General features: G+C 39.4%; 1 protein-coding gene across 13 annotated transcripts in view; it reads right to left on the bottom strand.

Annotated features, from left to right (window-relative positions):
• The window catches only part of CDK12 (cyclin dependent kinase 12), a 104,102-nt gene that overhangs the window by 31,744 nt on the left and 58,596 nt on the right, over nucleotides 1-13,762 (bottom strand). For 9 of the 13 annotated variants that reach the window (XR_014019352.1, XR_014019353.1, XR_014019354.1 and 6 more), the window contains exon 14: nucleotides 10,140-10,557. The exons of 1 other annotated variant lie outside the window; for it this stretch is intronic. Coding sequence is in view for 3 of the 12 variants with exons in the window: in XM_081271257.1 (XP_081127383.1) it covers nucleotides 9,845-10,557 (713 nt within the window). In the remaining 9 variants the exon portion in view is untranslated. Of the gene's footprint in view, nucleotides 1-6,662; nucleotides 10,558-13,762 lie in introns of those variants that run through there. 3 more of the 13 variants (XM_081271257.1, XM_081271256.1, XM_081271258.1) reach the window with 2 other exon arrangements.

Genomic DNA, 13,762 nt, shown 5'->3' with positions numbered 1-13,762 from the left:
CAAAGTCGAAAAGAAGAGACAGTGAGACAGGAGCTACTTGGCTTCCTATAAATTGTTTTGTCCTTCCTCACAGCTGCAATCAGAAGCTAAGGGCTCCCGCAGGCCTTGTTCTGATCTGCTGCAGGCGATGGAGGGTTTTTGAAACAGAGAGGACTTGGCTGCAGCCCCGTTTCAGCTGCCGCTGGGGCTGGCTAATGGGCTCATTCGGGAAGACCCCCGCCTGCCATACTAAAGAGTCCCCTGCCGACCCCCTCCCTAGTCCCAACCCAATTAATAAATGGGGGCTCCCAGTTTATGGCTCTAGGAGCAAGAACCAGAGATGCAAATGACCCCCAGGGAGGGAAAGGAAAAGGCCTTCCAAGAATCAAGCCAGAGAATTGTGCATCCACAGGCACATGCTGCCACAGGCTAGTCATATCCCATTTTCAAGGCATTAAAGGGGAAGAAACTGACAAACAAAACCAAAAAACTGAATTTTCTTTCCCAGATCCAAAGTTGACTAGCATCCTTAGAAGTCTGTGGGCACACCCCAGCAATGGGACTCTCTTGTCTAGTTCTCCACCCTGAAATGGGTGGGGTGCAGGTTACCATCTGGACACAGTACATGCTCCACAGTTCTCCAGGGACAGGGCCCCTTCTAGACTCTGCAACACTGAAGACAGGCACACCACATCAGTTGGCTAATAAACACTTATTCCTTAAAAACAAAGCTGTCTCTTACCAAGCTTCCATCATTATCAGCAGCACAAATGTGTCCTGGGGTCATCTGGAGGCCATCTTTGTCTCTCCCCTCACATCTAAACTTTGAGCAAGCCTAATTCCTATGGACCACCCCCTTCCATTTCTTCTGATTCCCCCTTTCCTAGTCTACTGTAGGCTTTACTGCCTCAGGTATGGGCAATAACAACAATATTCTACAGAACTCTGCAGTTGCATAGTCCTTGGAATAATTTTCATCTCATCATGCTCACTTCTCTGTTACTGCTTACCAAACCAAATTTCAACTCCTCATTCAGAGGGACTGGGACATTTGCCTAGCATGTATCAGGCCCTGGATCCCCTGCACAAAACAAACAACAAAAAACCCACACAGCTCCAATTCCTCAATTCAGGCCAAGAAGATTGCACCTCCAACTTCATTTCCTAACACCCTTTCCTGTACCATCCTAGGTCAACTCATGTCCCTCTGCCCAAAATACATTTCCATAAGTCTCCTCCCTCTGTTCACCTTTCTCTCACTTTCAAAGAATTTTTTCTTATTAACTCCACTTTTTCTAATTATTTGATTTGGCTTCCTCTTGTTAGTACACTCTTACTTTATAACTTGACTTAATATGCTAACTTAAAAATATAGATTCCCCACTCCCGACCCAGGCATAAGACTCATCTCTCACACTAGGCTCAGAAGCTTCCTAAAAGTGGGACCTCCCTTCAACCTCCTCCCACTCCTAGATGTAATTACTCAAGACATAACTCTGCTAATGATATTACCCCTCCCCACTGAAGCAGTCTCCATGGTATAACTCTTGGGATATTATACCAAACAACCAAGAGGAATACAATCTAAATCTGTTTTCAGACTCCCACCTGCCCCAAACTTAACACTTTTCAAAATCACAAATTCAATTTCAGGACTTCAAAATGTTACAAACAAAAATCGAGGGGGAAAAAAGCACAGTCACCAAATGAATTTATCCCCTTGATTCATAGTGTATAAACACTATTTTCCACTATTTTCTGAGGACGCCTTAGGATTAGAAGCCTTATTTGTTCTCTAAGATTAAATCCTATATTCTTGGGTCATGACTTGACTTTCTAGAATGAAAATCAATCTCAGTGCCCAAAGTAATCTTGCTCCCTATCACACCTGCCTCTGATTCATTGTATAGTCTCTAGGAATGGAGAAGTTATTTACCTTTCAATTGTCTGGTTCCTTAGATTAACCTCAATCTCAAATGTTGATTCTTCATTTCCTCTAGGTTAGTCCTGTGTGGTTAGAAAGGAAAAAGTGGTCTACCACTTCCCTTTATCTCCTACATATTGCTCAGGACAATAAGAGGGATGTCTTTTCTTTCCAGCCCTTGGTCTCAAGGTGCCTAAGAATCAAGACAGTAAAAGTAAAGCCCTTCAAATATCCAATCAATGCCCACACACTCACTACTGTTTTCTCCTACTTTAAGCCTATAGATACCTGTAAGAACCCATGGTGGCAAGAGACACACCATTCCTGTCTTCCTCCTCCCCAAAGCCAAAAAGAAGAGACAGTGAGACAGGAGCTTGACACATGGTAATACTTAAGGTTAGTTCCCCTTTTCTTCCTTCTTTCTCCAAACACCAGTTTCTCCACCTTTCTAAACTTTTTTTACTGGCCAAAGATGGCATTGAACTAAACAAACTAATGTCCTTTTGTAGCGCAAACATTCTGGAACTCCAATTCACAAATTCTGGTTTGTCTGCTCTTCTATGCACTGCCCTCATTCATCTAAAATAAGGGGATGAGGAATAATATTAGTTTCTAGGTTGACATAAAATACATAAATCTACTTGGAGAGTTTTAAAACTTGAAAAACACAATTTTATCATGTTCTTTCCTTCTTACTCCTTATCCTCTTCAACTATGTAGCTAACAGTGCTACGCAAATGTATCATAAGTTATTTGCGGGGCTGGGGATGTGGCTCAAGCGGTAGCACGCTCGCCTGGCATGCGTGCGGCCTGGGTTCGATCCTCAGCACCACATACCAACAAAGATGTTGTGTCTGCCGAGAACTAAAAAATAAATATTAAAAATTCTCTCTCTCTCTCCCCCCTCTCTCACTCTCTCTTTAAAAAAAAAATAAGTCATTTGCTTAATATTGTTTACATTCTCTAGCCTCTGTAGAAAAAATGTCTTCAAATTATGGCCCAGCTTAAGGGTTCTAGGCCCATCCTCTAACCCTAAAGGTAATACTCCTGTGAATCAAGGGAAACTCTTTACTCACAGAGATGCCTTAATGGAACCTCACTGGAGTAAACTGTGAACCTCTAGAGCAATCATCCCCTAAATTTCACTAGCCCAACCATAATTTTTCTTTCCATCCCATATTCCTCTCTCTTTCTGCAACCTGGCTACCAAATTGCTCTAGTTCTCCCTTCTTACCCTTATTTCTACCTCCTTATATGGCTTTATTTTATGTGACCTTGGTCCTCTAAAAGAAATCACAAATGTTGGTGCAAAGTCAATCTCAGAAGATCCTGAATTAATCAGAGAGACCAGGCTCCTAAACTTTCTGAAAGCTTTAAAACTTATCCTGTTTTTCTCCAGGCAGGAAAGCATTTAAAATTGCATTAGCATGGTACAGTTAGCTTTTTTGTCCGCAAGGTGATCCTTACACCAAGGGTGTTGCTCATCAAGTATAGTTGAAATTCTAAGACATAGGAGGGAGAGACAACCCCATCAGATAGCCCCCTCAGGTAGAGAAAAGACACCCTCCAAGATCCAGGCTTTGTTCTTCACTTAGCTTGCATCACTACATTGTAATCTTTTTAAAGGCTTCTTCATGCTGCCCTCCCTCAAGGAGGCATAAAATAGCCCTTATTCCTTTGGAACTATCAACACTCTCTTTAGTTTACAACTATGCCAGAGCAAGACATCAAAAATCTACTTCTAGATCCTAGGGAACCTATATCTAAATGAACTTATTTTATGGCTATATCTTCTCATGCTTCTCTAGAGAAGCATGCTGTAAAGCTAAGGACTGTATGATGAGAAGCCTTCACCAATAATTACCCTTCTAGAGGGTATTAAGGACTAACATCACATTAGCCTCTTTATTGCAAACTTGGACCACTAATTTTTGAAATAAGCGATATGAGAGCCATCCAGTGGTCAAAGCATTTTGGCATCCAAGTGATTAATGACGGGGGCCGGGGGGGGGGGGCGGTGGGGGACAACCCTGCAAGCCTTATCTACATTCTCTTGGATACCAGAACTCTTTTTTGACCAAGCTTTACTTCCCACAGACACCATCTGCAACTGAACATAGAAATGTTACAAGCAGAAGCAACAATTTCAGGATAAGGGAGAAGAGGATGAAGAAGTGAAGGTTCAAAGAGGGGAAGCAGGAAAACTGAAAGGACTCTCTGGCTTCCATGACCAGAAAAACAATCTCCTGTGCCCCACATAACATGAATTAAAAGTTCCTTTCATAGCTCTTGGCAATAAGAACATATGGTTATTTTGCTCTTGTACCTCCTACCCCATAAGTTGAGGATCTGAATAGACCTTTGTCTTCTGAATCACCTCTAAAGGCATTTCAAAATGATGAAACAGGCGCAGCGGCAAACTCCTATAATCCTGGGTACTCAGGAGGCTGAGGTAGGAAGATAGCATGTTTGAGGCCAGCCAGGACAACTTAGCAAGAACTTGTCTCAAAAAAAAAAAAAAAAAAGAAAAAAAAAGACAGAAAAAGAAAAAAGGAGAGCTGAGCATGTAGCTCAGTGGTAGAGCACCTGAGTTCAATCCCCAGTATCACCAAAAAGCCAAAAGCCAAAACCAAAACTGAGACAACTATAATTAAATACCCAGCTGGGTTAAGTAATCAATACCTATGGTAGCTGTTCATCACTCTAGTTGGATGGTGAGTAGAAAGAAAACAAGAAGAAAAAAAAAGAAGTGGGTGAATAGGTGAGAAATAGCCAGTGAGAAGTGGTAGAGTACCCCAATGACTCCTTCAGGTGTCATACTCCCGAAGTCTTCCAACCCTGGCTGAAGTAATCTCCGATTTAAGAGTGTTCACAAGGCAGTTGAAACTCTAGAGGGATTCCTACAGATGAGAAATGCCATACACAGGATAATGAAATCTTCCAAAGTGTCCAGGAATGCTCACCTTGCCTCTCAGAACCACAGAACACTTGGCAGTCCCTCTCCCTTGGAATGGTAGAGTATTTCCTCATTGAGGAATTCCCCATTCCATTCCACTCAGCCCTTGAAAATGATTATGCTGTGAAGTCACTCAAAAACTAAAAAAGAGCCAAGTTATAGAGTAATCTTTAATAATAAAAACAAAAATCCCAGTTTGGCATCACTGTTAACGTCTTTGAGGCACTGGCCTTATCATACTAAGGATGCTTGTCTGGGAGAATAGTGCCTAAGAAACTGAGATACTGAAAAGTATGTTTCCTAATCAGAAATGACTTTGAGTATGATAAAGAAAATGTCCAGGATAGTTAGGTTCAATTTTTAGGCACAGATTTGAAAAGAGAGCCACTGCTATAAAGTGGGAACAATACGAGTTCACATCCCTAGTCACGAACTTGTAACTTATATATATATGACATAAATCTGGGCTAGGGCTGTAGCTCAGTGGCAGAGCACTTGCCTAACATGTGTGAGGGTTGATCCTTAACACCACATAAACAAATAAAATAAAGACATTCTGTCCATCTACAACTACAAAGAAAAAAAAAAAGATGTAAAACTAATTCTTTTTCTCTGGAGACTAAACAGAACACCTAATTCCAGAAACAGGAACAATCTGAGCTCTCCATTCTCCTGGGTAAAGAGGACATGACTTAGTCCAAAGGCAAGGCAACACCAAAAACTGAAGATTCAAAAACAGGCTGGCGACCCATATCATCAGCTATTTTTAATTTCAACTTCCTCCTAACTCCCCTTGTTCTAGGGTGTTCCTTGACCTTGTACATCTTGCTCACCCCACTTAAAACTTCCAGATACTCATCCTCCCTATCCTTTCTCTTGATGAATTCTATCTGCCGGCTACCTACTTGTCATAACTAGCAGGATTGTAGCACAGGAGAAAATTTATCCTCAGTCTTCTAAACCATTAAAGGGAAAGGAAAATAATTCTCTCTTCAGGTGGAGATAGGAAAAATTTTACAAATAGAATTGCCTTTTGGTATTGGGGATTGAACCCAGGGACACTTAACCACTGAGCCACATCCCATCCCTTCTTTTGAGAAGGGTTTTGCTAAGTTGCTTAGGGTCTAAGTTGCTCAGGATGGCCTCACTTGAGATCCTCCTGCCTCAGCCTCCCGAGTTGCTGGGATTACAGGCATGAGCCACTTGGTTTTAGAAATAATAGGGACTTTAACCTTTAAACAACATTGATTCACTTTCTGGATTGGCAGGCATTGGGAAATCTCTGGGTACACTAATGCCCATGCTGACCCTGCTCTATAACATTGTGGGAACTGGGTTGGGGTGGGATGGTGGGGAGCCTGGTTTAAGAGATTATTCTTTGGATCTAAACAGCTTCTTACCAACTTCCCTCGATGACTATTGAGCTCAAACCCACTTACCTCTCCTGTCAGGAGGAGTCAGGGTACATGAAGCTCAACTCTTTTGATGACTGGGTGCCACCAATATTTGTGTAACTGTTTAGTTCTATTTTTTTTTTAATCAGGCCTTATGGATTTCCCTATTTATTTTTTTTATTCTCTAGTTTCTAGTCTAGTGTTTTCAAGCACCTCTTCAAAAACTCTGAGAAAGTTTTTTGGTAGCTTATGAAATCAATAGTGATTTTGAGACAGAGAACCTCTAAGATAAAGTGGAGGTAAAATGTCTTTTATACACAATTAGATATGCTCAGAAGGTACAGAAATTAGAAGTAAATGCAATGGAGCAAAAGTGGTATAGTAACAGGAAATATTTAATTTTCCAATCTCCACTTTCCATTTTTATAAACTGAAAGAAAAAAATTTAATATATTACAAAATATCTGTACATAGACAAGGTACACCCGATGGGGGGCAAAAACAAGAGAGAGGAATACAGTGTCAGGAACCTATAAATCAGGGAGAATGAGGTGGCAACTGACACTTTACTGATGCAGCATTCTCTCTCAAAACCTGCTGGTAACCATTTAGCACTGTAACTATATATGCATATTATATATATACACACACATACAAGTGGTTGGGTGATGTCTATGGCATAAGCTAACAGAAGTCCTACTTACAAATTTGTGCTAACTGCCCTGGCTTTAAACATTTAGATCTGATGATGTTTTCAAATCCTTATGTTTCCTATGGACAGTTGAAGAAAACAACTAAAGAAACTGGGTCAAGCAAATTTGTTTTCAAAATCATGGTCAAACCAGTTTTGCCTCTCATTCACGAACAGAATCAGATTTCTCATCTGTTCAAAATAATGTATTTAATAGACTTAATATCTTCCACGGTACAATAGTTAAGACAAAACCAAAACCACTTTTGAATGGAATTAATCGGATTTGTAACTTTCCAATAGTCAAGTTGAAATTCAGCCAAACCTTTACTTCCATCATGTTTATAGATAACATAAGCTGAAAAATTATGAAATACCTTTTCTTCCTTCACACAGATTTCCAGGATATTTGAGATCTTTTCCCCCTCTGCTTTCAGAAATAGTCAAAACTTCCCAAACTTTTTCCCCCCCATTTTAAAGGTCATGCTCCCAAAATGGGGGTGGGGGTGAGATGGGACCATACATACACATACATTCACACACATACACCCACCCCCTTCCCTAGTAGGGTTGGGGGAATGGAAGCTTAAGTATATTATTCAGAATATTTGGCATAATTAAAAATAAGGAGTGGGAGAGGGGAGGGAAAAACATTATTGGTGACTGCTGATAACCAAAATACAATGAAAAATATAGATACTTTTATTCATATTCAATGGGAAAACAATTCTGTTTTCACTGAACAGATACTTTAAAAAGTATCCCAGGCTCAGCTTCTTTAATCAAAAACAGGGGAGGGGTGACCAATACCTCAAATTCAAATATTCTAAAATACAAAAGCCCCTGTCTGAGGACTAAGAAGTCAACAGACAGAAGGTTTAGATGAATTTTTAATGCAATTTACTGATAGTATATCAGTGTGCCTAGAAAATCTAATTTGACACACTGGTATAAAATGCCATTAAACCAAAAAGGCTAGAAGGTTCTCTTATTAATCAATGTTTGGCCCTGAGGGCAAGGCCAGACCAAAAACCAGAGAATAATAAACAAATACACACACCAACATCTGTCTTTTCAGTAACAGGGGAAATAATCTTCATGTAAGTATCTGAAGAGGGTTCTTTAAAGTTTTTTAAATTAATGCACCTTTCTGTCATAAGTAGATTTTATTTTTTAATATAAGAACTTGGCATTGAAACATGAAACTTCACTTGAGCTTTAAACTATTCTCCAAGATTCGAAAGAATGTTTGCCTTTTCTTTGTAAAAAGGGACTAACCTATATTTCACGAAGGTCTAAGTCTGTGCAGATAAATTATATGACATGTATCTGTTTTTAAAACACTCCATATGCTGGTACTTTTAGAAATGGAAGCCAGAATGAGATGCCTCCCAAGTTATCCAACCCTGAGAGTTTTTTTCTTCCATTTCCTGTTTATATGATAAGGCAAAATTATTGCCAGGAAGTTACATTTTAACCCTTTTACCAAAACCAAAACCAAAATCAAATCTCTCTGGAGGAAAATCCCTAAATAATTGGAAGGATATACATGCTGGGATGTGTACATGTCAATACTGTGTTTTTCTTTTTTTTTTTTTTTCACGATATGTTGTTTTTAAATTATTTTTTAAAAAAGGTATCAGGTGTTGATGTATCTTCAAAAAAATACCACCCTAAACTAGGTTACATTTCCATGTATTTTCAGGGCTTTTTCCCTCTTTGACAATATCACAATGCTCTGTTTGAAACTTTTTTTTTCTTTTTTGACATAAAAATATATGTGTAAACAATAAACTAACTGCTCTCATTAGCCCTCTAGGTATATGGAGGCATCATCTTTATAACCACAGCTCAGAGCAATGTCCTAGGCTATCCACATTTACAAATCAATTTCCCCATCAGAACATGTTTTTAAAAAAAAAAAAAAACATTTTGGAATTGAAGAGTTACAGAGAACAATGTAGGAGTTTGAATTTCCTTTCCTTTATTAAAAAAAAAAAAAAATTCCAGGTTCTTGGGCATCTCAACGATGTTTTTTCCAAACAAATGCCTCAAAAACAGAGGAGGATGGAGAAGGTAGAGAAGGAGGGGCCAGAGAGGGAGAGGTAGAGACAAGAGATGGAGGGAAAGAAACTGGGCAAAAGGAAAGAAACTGGGCAAGTTTACCTACTTGCCCCTAAATGCCACTTTCTACAACCTGCTTTATGTGCAGGGAAAGGGGCATATCCTTTGTCAAAGTGTAGTAAACTTTAAGGATGAGTAATTTACTTGGAAAAAAGATACGGTCAAGATGCTCAATTGTGGGGGAGAGGGGTGTTCACTTAAAAGCAAAAATAGTGAGATGTGGAGAGGAAGGAAACATTTATTTAAATCAGCCAGACCACTGTTTTCCTTCTAGCAAAAGCCTAAGAACAGTTCAAATTTTGTGAACACTATTCTCTTTAAAGGGGAAAAAATCTAAATTAAAATTCAAAAGAAAGAAACCATTAAAAAAAAAATCCAACCAACCAAAAATCCCAAAACTTTAAAAGCCAAAGAGAGCCTCTCCTGAGCCATCTCAAAACAAACTGTTCTCTCTTCTGCTCAAGAAATGCAGGCAATAAACTAATATAACCTTGACTTTTCAATTTAATGACCCTCTCCATATTCTCTACTGTATCTCCTAGGCAGAGCTGAAGTACACGTTCTGGCTATAACCCATCCAGGGGGAACTGATGCCCACATCATTATTTTGTAAGTCGCCTGCTAATAGCAAGTGAGCAAGGAATACAACGGACAGCTTTGCAGTAGCCAAATGCAGATGATTACCTCACTCTGGCAAGTGATTTCATTAAAGGTTCAGAGGACTGGATGAAAAGATGGATAGGGAAGGAATCTTTCAGAACACCGAAGTTTCTGGGTTAGTAAGGAACTCCTCTCCCTCTTCCCCCTCTTGGTGGGACTCTTGTAGGTCCCCGATAGAGTTTTCCATAAGTAGAAGACTGAGTTGGGGCCCCCCAGTGAAGGTTTGCTCCTGAGCTGCTGGCCCCAGTGGTTCCTGGCCCCAGCTCCCCATAGTTTTGTAATTTGGTCTCTGCATGTACCACAGAGTTGCTGCTTCCCTCAGCCTTCAGGAATGGTTGCCCGACCACCGAGTGTAATGCTATGGGAACCCTGGCAAAACGGAGGTCCTGGTCCCCTGGGAACTGCACTGACCCTGTGCCCTGGTAACTGCTGGACTCCCCAAGGTGGCTCACAGAGCCTGAGAAGGTCCTGTTCTTCACCAGGGTCTGGACCAAGGATTCTGTCAAGGCTGGACCAGAGTTGCGTTCATCAGTGTCAGTGGCACTGAAACCTGTTTCAGGCCCATCAGTGTTTCCGTAAGTCCTGTTTGGATGGGGTCGGGTGGAGTACTCCATTGGTCTCAAGGCCTGGTGCTCATGTGGCAGGTGGCCAGGAGGCTCTGCTTCAGGCTGGGATAAAAGTTGCAGCAAGGCGGCTGTCACGGCGGGGTTCAACTCCTGGGGGGCGCTGGAAAGATCGCCTTCAACCAGAGGGGGTGGAGGTGGCGGCGGTGGAGGTCCAGGGGGTTCAGGGGGCCTCTTCTCTGGTGGAAGAATGTGAGGAGGACATGCTGTGGAAGGGTTACTTCTTTTAAACACCATCTTAAAAATCACATGTGATTATAAACACAAACACACACTCAAGCACACACTGACACACACTGCCCAACATAAACAAATATCAATACAAGTAACCAGATATATAAAGAATAAAATTTTGGGATCAGGGAATTGCAATTTATAAATAAAATCAAGTGATTAAAAGTAAAATAGATGCATTTTGGCCTAAACAGTTGGTATAAAAAGATCATGGTTCGAATGATTGTCCTGATTTTTGTCTGAGATTTCCTCCATTTCCTTCCTTAAAGAACTGTTCTAATATGTAGACTTTTGGCAGCCTCCCCATCCCTTTTTGTTGTTGTTAGAGCAAAACATTATTGAAAATAAACCAGTAAGAAAGATTAGAGGGAACAATATACATGCTGTGGTCACATTTCTAGGACAAAATCTTGCTGTACAACAGAGACCTTGCATGGATTTGGCTAATACATTTATAAAACATTTGATGATATAAGGTTAACCTGAAATAGAACTTAAAAAATATACAGGAGAAAAGAAAGTGAAACTTCTCATTACCATCATGTATAAAAATACACTTGTTTCTCCAAACTTCAGTTACCTCTCCTCAAACTCATATCCTCAAGAAAAGGATATTAATCACCACACTGCCATTCAGTTTACTATGTTACAGTTATTATGAAGACTAAACTACTTATATCATAATTTTCTATTTTGTTTTCCTACCTTCAAGATTTTTTCCATGCTATGAAAAAAATCACTACAGCAGTGTCATGCAGAATGGGTTGCTAATAAACACCTGTTTATCCCAGAGACAGTCAAGAACTTAGTATTCAGAAATGTATTGAATTGATACCACACTCCATCTTTAGAAAGGTCTTTGTATTTCCTAAATCATTTCCCCAGAATTTATTTTTCCTACTGCTGTTTAAATTTGCCTAAGTATGGCAATCATTTGTCTGATAATGAACTCCTGCCAAGGCAGGAGAGGAGACTGGTAAAATCATGTGAGTTTGAGGACATACAAAACCCTAATAAGAAGTATAGTCAGAACAGTGCCTTTGGAAAATTGGAAGTCACTCTGCTGAAGAAAAGGTTTAATGTTTTGGATATCTTCCAAATGACCAATTTTTCTTTTTTCCCATGATAGCATGTTTTAAAATATCCATAAAAATAATTCATTCATTATCTGAACTAGTGATGTAAAGTCATTAGTCAAAAACTGTTTTTAGTTATAAGCAGATATTTTCATATTTACCTTGATTATATTTTGTAAATACAATCAGGAAACAAGTCTGCATTCCATAAGCATGCAGATGAATGCACTCTGAAAAAACTACAATAATTTTAAGGTTCTGCAGTATTAGGATGAAGTCAAATGCTATATGTAACATACAAGCAGGATGACCAATTGTCCCAGTTTTCTTGGGAATGAGGGGGTTTCCAATTGATTGTTAAAAATGAGGACAGAACAGGGATGAGTTGTTCACCTTATATGCAGCACCCACAGTGTTACTTGTTGACTGGCTGGTTGACTAGGTGGCAGGGGAAAATGAATCTGAGGAAAATATTAGCCATGGAAAATCCACAAATTGGAAAGCAGATATCCTGAAAAAAGGTGGGCTAACGATAGTATTCCATGGTTTTTAGAGCCTTTTGATGTCAACACTACATCTCTCTCCACATAAGAATATCAACGACACTTTTTTTTTTTTGGTGGGGTGGGCAAGGGGGAGTACTTGGAATTGAACCCAGGGGCACTCTGCCTCTGAGCTACATCCCTAGACATTTTTATTTTTCTAAGTTGTTGAGGCTGACCTTGAATTTGCAATCCTCCTGCCCTGGCCTACCTGAGTCACTTGCTGGAATTAAGTTGTGTGCCACCATTCCAGGCAGTACCCTTTTTAAAAGTATTTTGAGACTCTACATGGACTGTAATACTGCTTTTTGTTGTTGTTGTTATTTTAAAATTTTTTTTGTAGCTGAAGATAGACAGCATGCCTTTATTTTATTTGCTTACTTTTTGTTTGTGGTGCTAAGGATCAAACCCAGTGTCTCACACGTGCTAGGCAAGTGCTCTGCCACTGAGTCACAACTCCAGCCCCCTCCCCTGCCCCCGAACACTTTTTTTCTTTTTAATACTAAGAGCAAGCAACTTTAAAAATGCATGATTGCAAAAGTGGACAAATTTAAATTATATTCTTTTTTTCCCTTTTTTTTTTTTTTTGTAGTTGTAGATGGACAGAATGCCTTTATTTTACTTGTATATGATGCTAAGGATCGAATTCAGTGCCTTGCACATGCTAGGCAAGTGCTCTGCAACTGAGCCCCAGCCCTAAACTTATATTCTTTCAGCTATTCCATTTTTCATATTTAAACTTTGCCTTTTATATATGGTCTAATTGCTTCTCAATAGAACTAATTTAGGGGCTCAAATTCTTTCACATATATAAAATGAAAATTCTATTTCAAAGTAACAAAGCAGATGGATTATGAAGAACTATTTAATAAAATTCATAAAGGAATTAAAAATAAAGTACAAATTACAAATCATATTGTTCTTAAAGTGTTAATGTTGCCAATCCCTAAGAGTTCCATACTATTGGAGGGACGTTTAAAGTAAATATAAAACACTTATAAACTTCTTGACTCATTAAATTAAAACCATCACCTTTTCCCAACAAATAGATAATAAACAGTAACCAAACTGTTAGGTGTCAACTTCTCTGGTTTATACAGTCTGCCCTCTGGTGGAAGTGCTAATGAACAGTGAAATGGCCAAATAAGAGGCATCTGGAGAAATAAGAACAGGGGAGACATGGTAGAGACAAACTGAATAATCAAGGGGTGACTACAATAATTATTTGTGGCATTTTTCTACTCTATGAGATGTAAATCCAACAATTTCTGGCCATAGGCCAGGTCTTAATTTTAGTTCAATTTCATCATGTGGTTGATACTTTGCTGGCTCAATTCTGGATAAATTTCTTTCAATCATTACATTAATTTGACCTACTTCTTTCAGGTCTTTTGATTTGAGCTAAATTTTAGGGGAGGTGTGGTGGGGAATTCAGAACCTGAGAGATGAGCAAAGAAGCCTGATTTTTTTGTTTGTTTGTTTTTTGGTACAAGAGATTGAACCCAGGAGTACTTAACCACTGAGTCTTATCCCCAGCCCTTTTAATCTTTTATTTAGAG

This window comes from Spermophilus citellus, assembly GCF_964194105.1.
Source record: "Spermophilus citellus genome assembly, chromosome: 17".
Classification (NCBI taxonomy): domain Eukaryota; kingdom Metazoa; phylum Chordata; class Mammalia; order Rodentia; family Sciuridae; genus Spermophilus; species Spermophilus citellus.
This window is presented reverse-complemented; position numbering and strand designations above follow the sequence as displayed.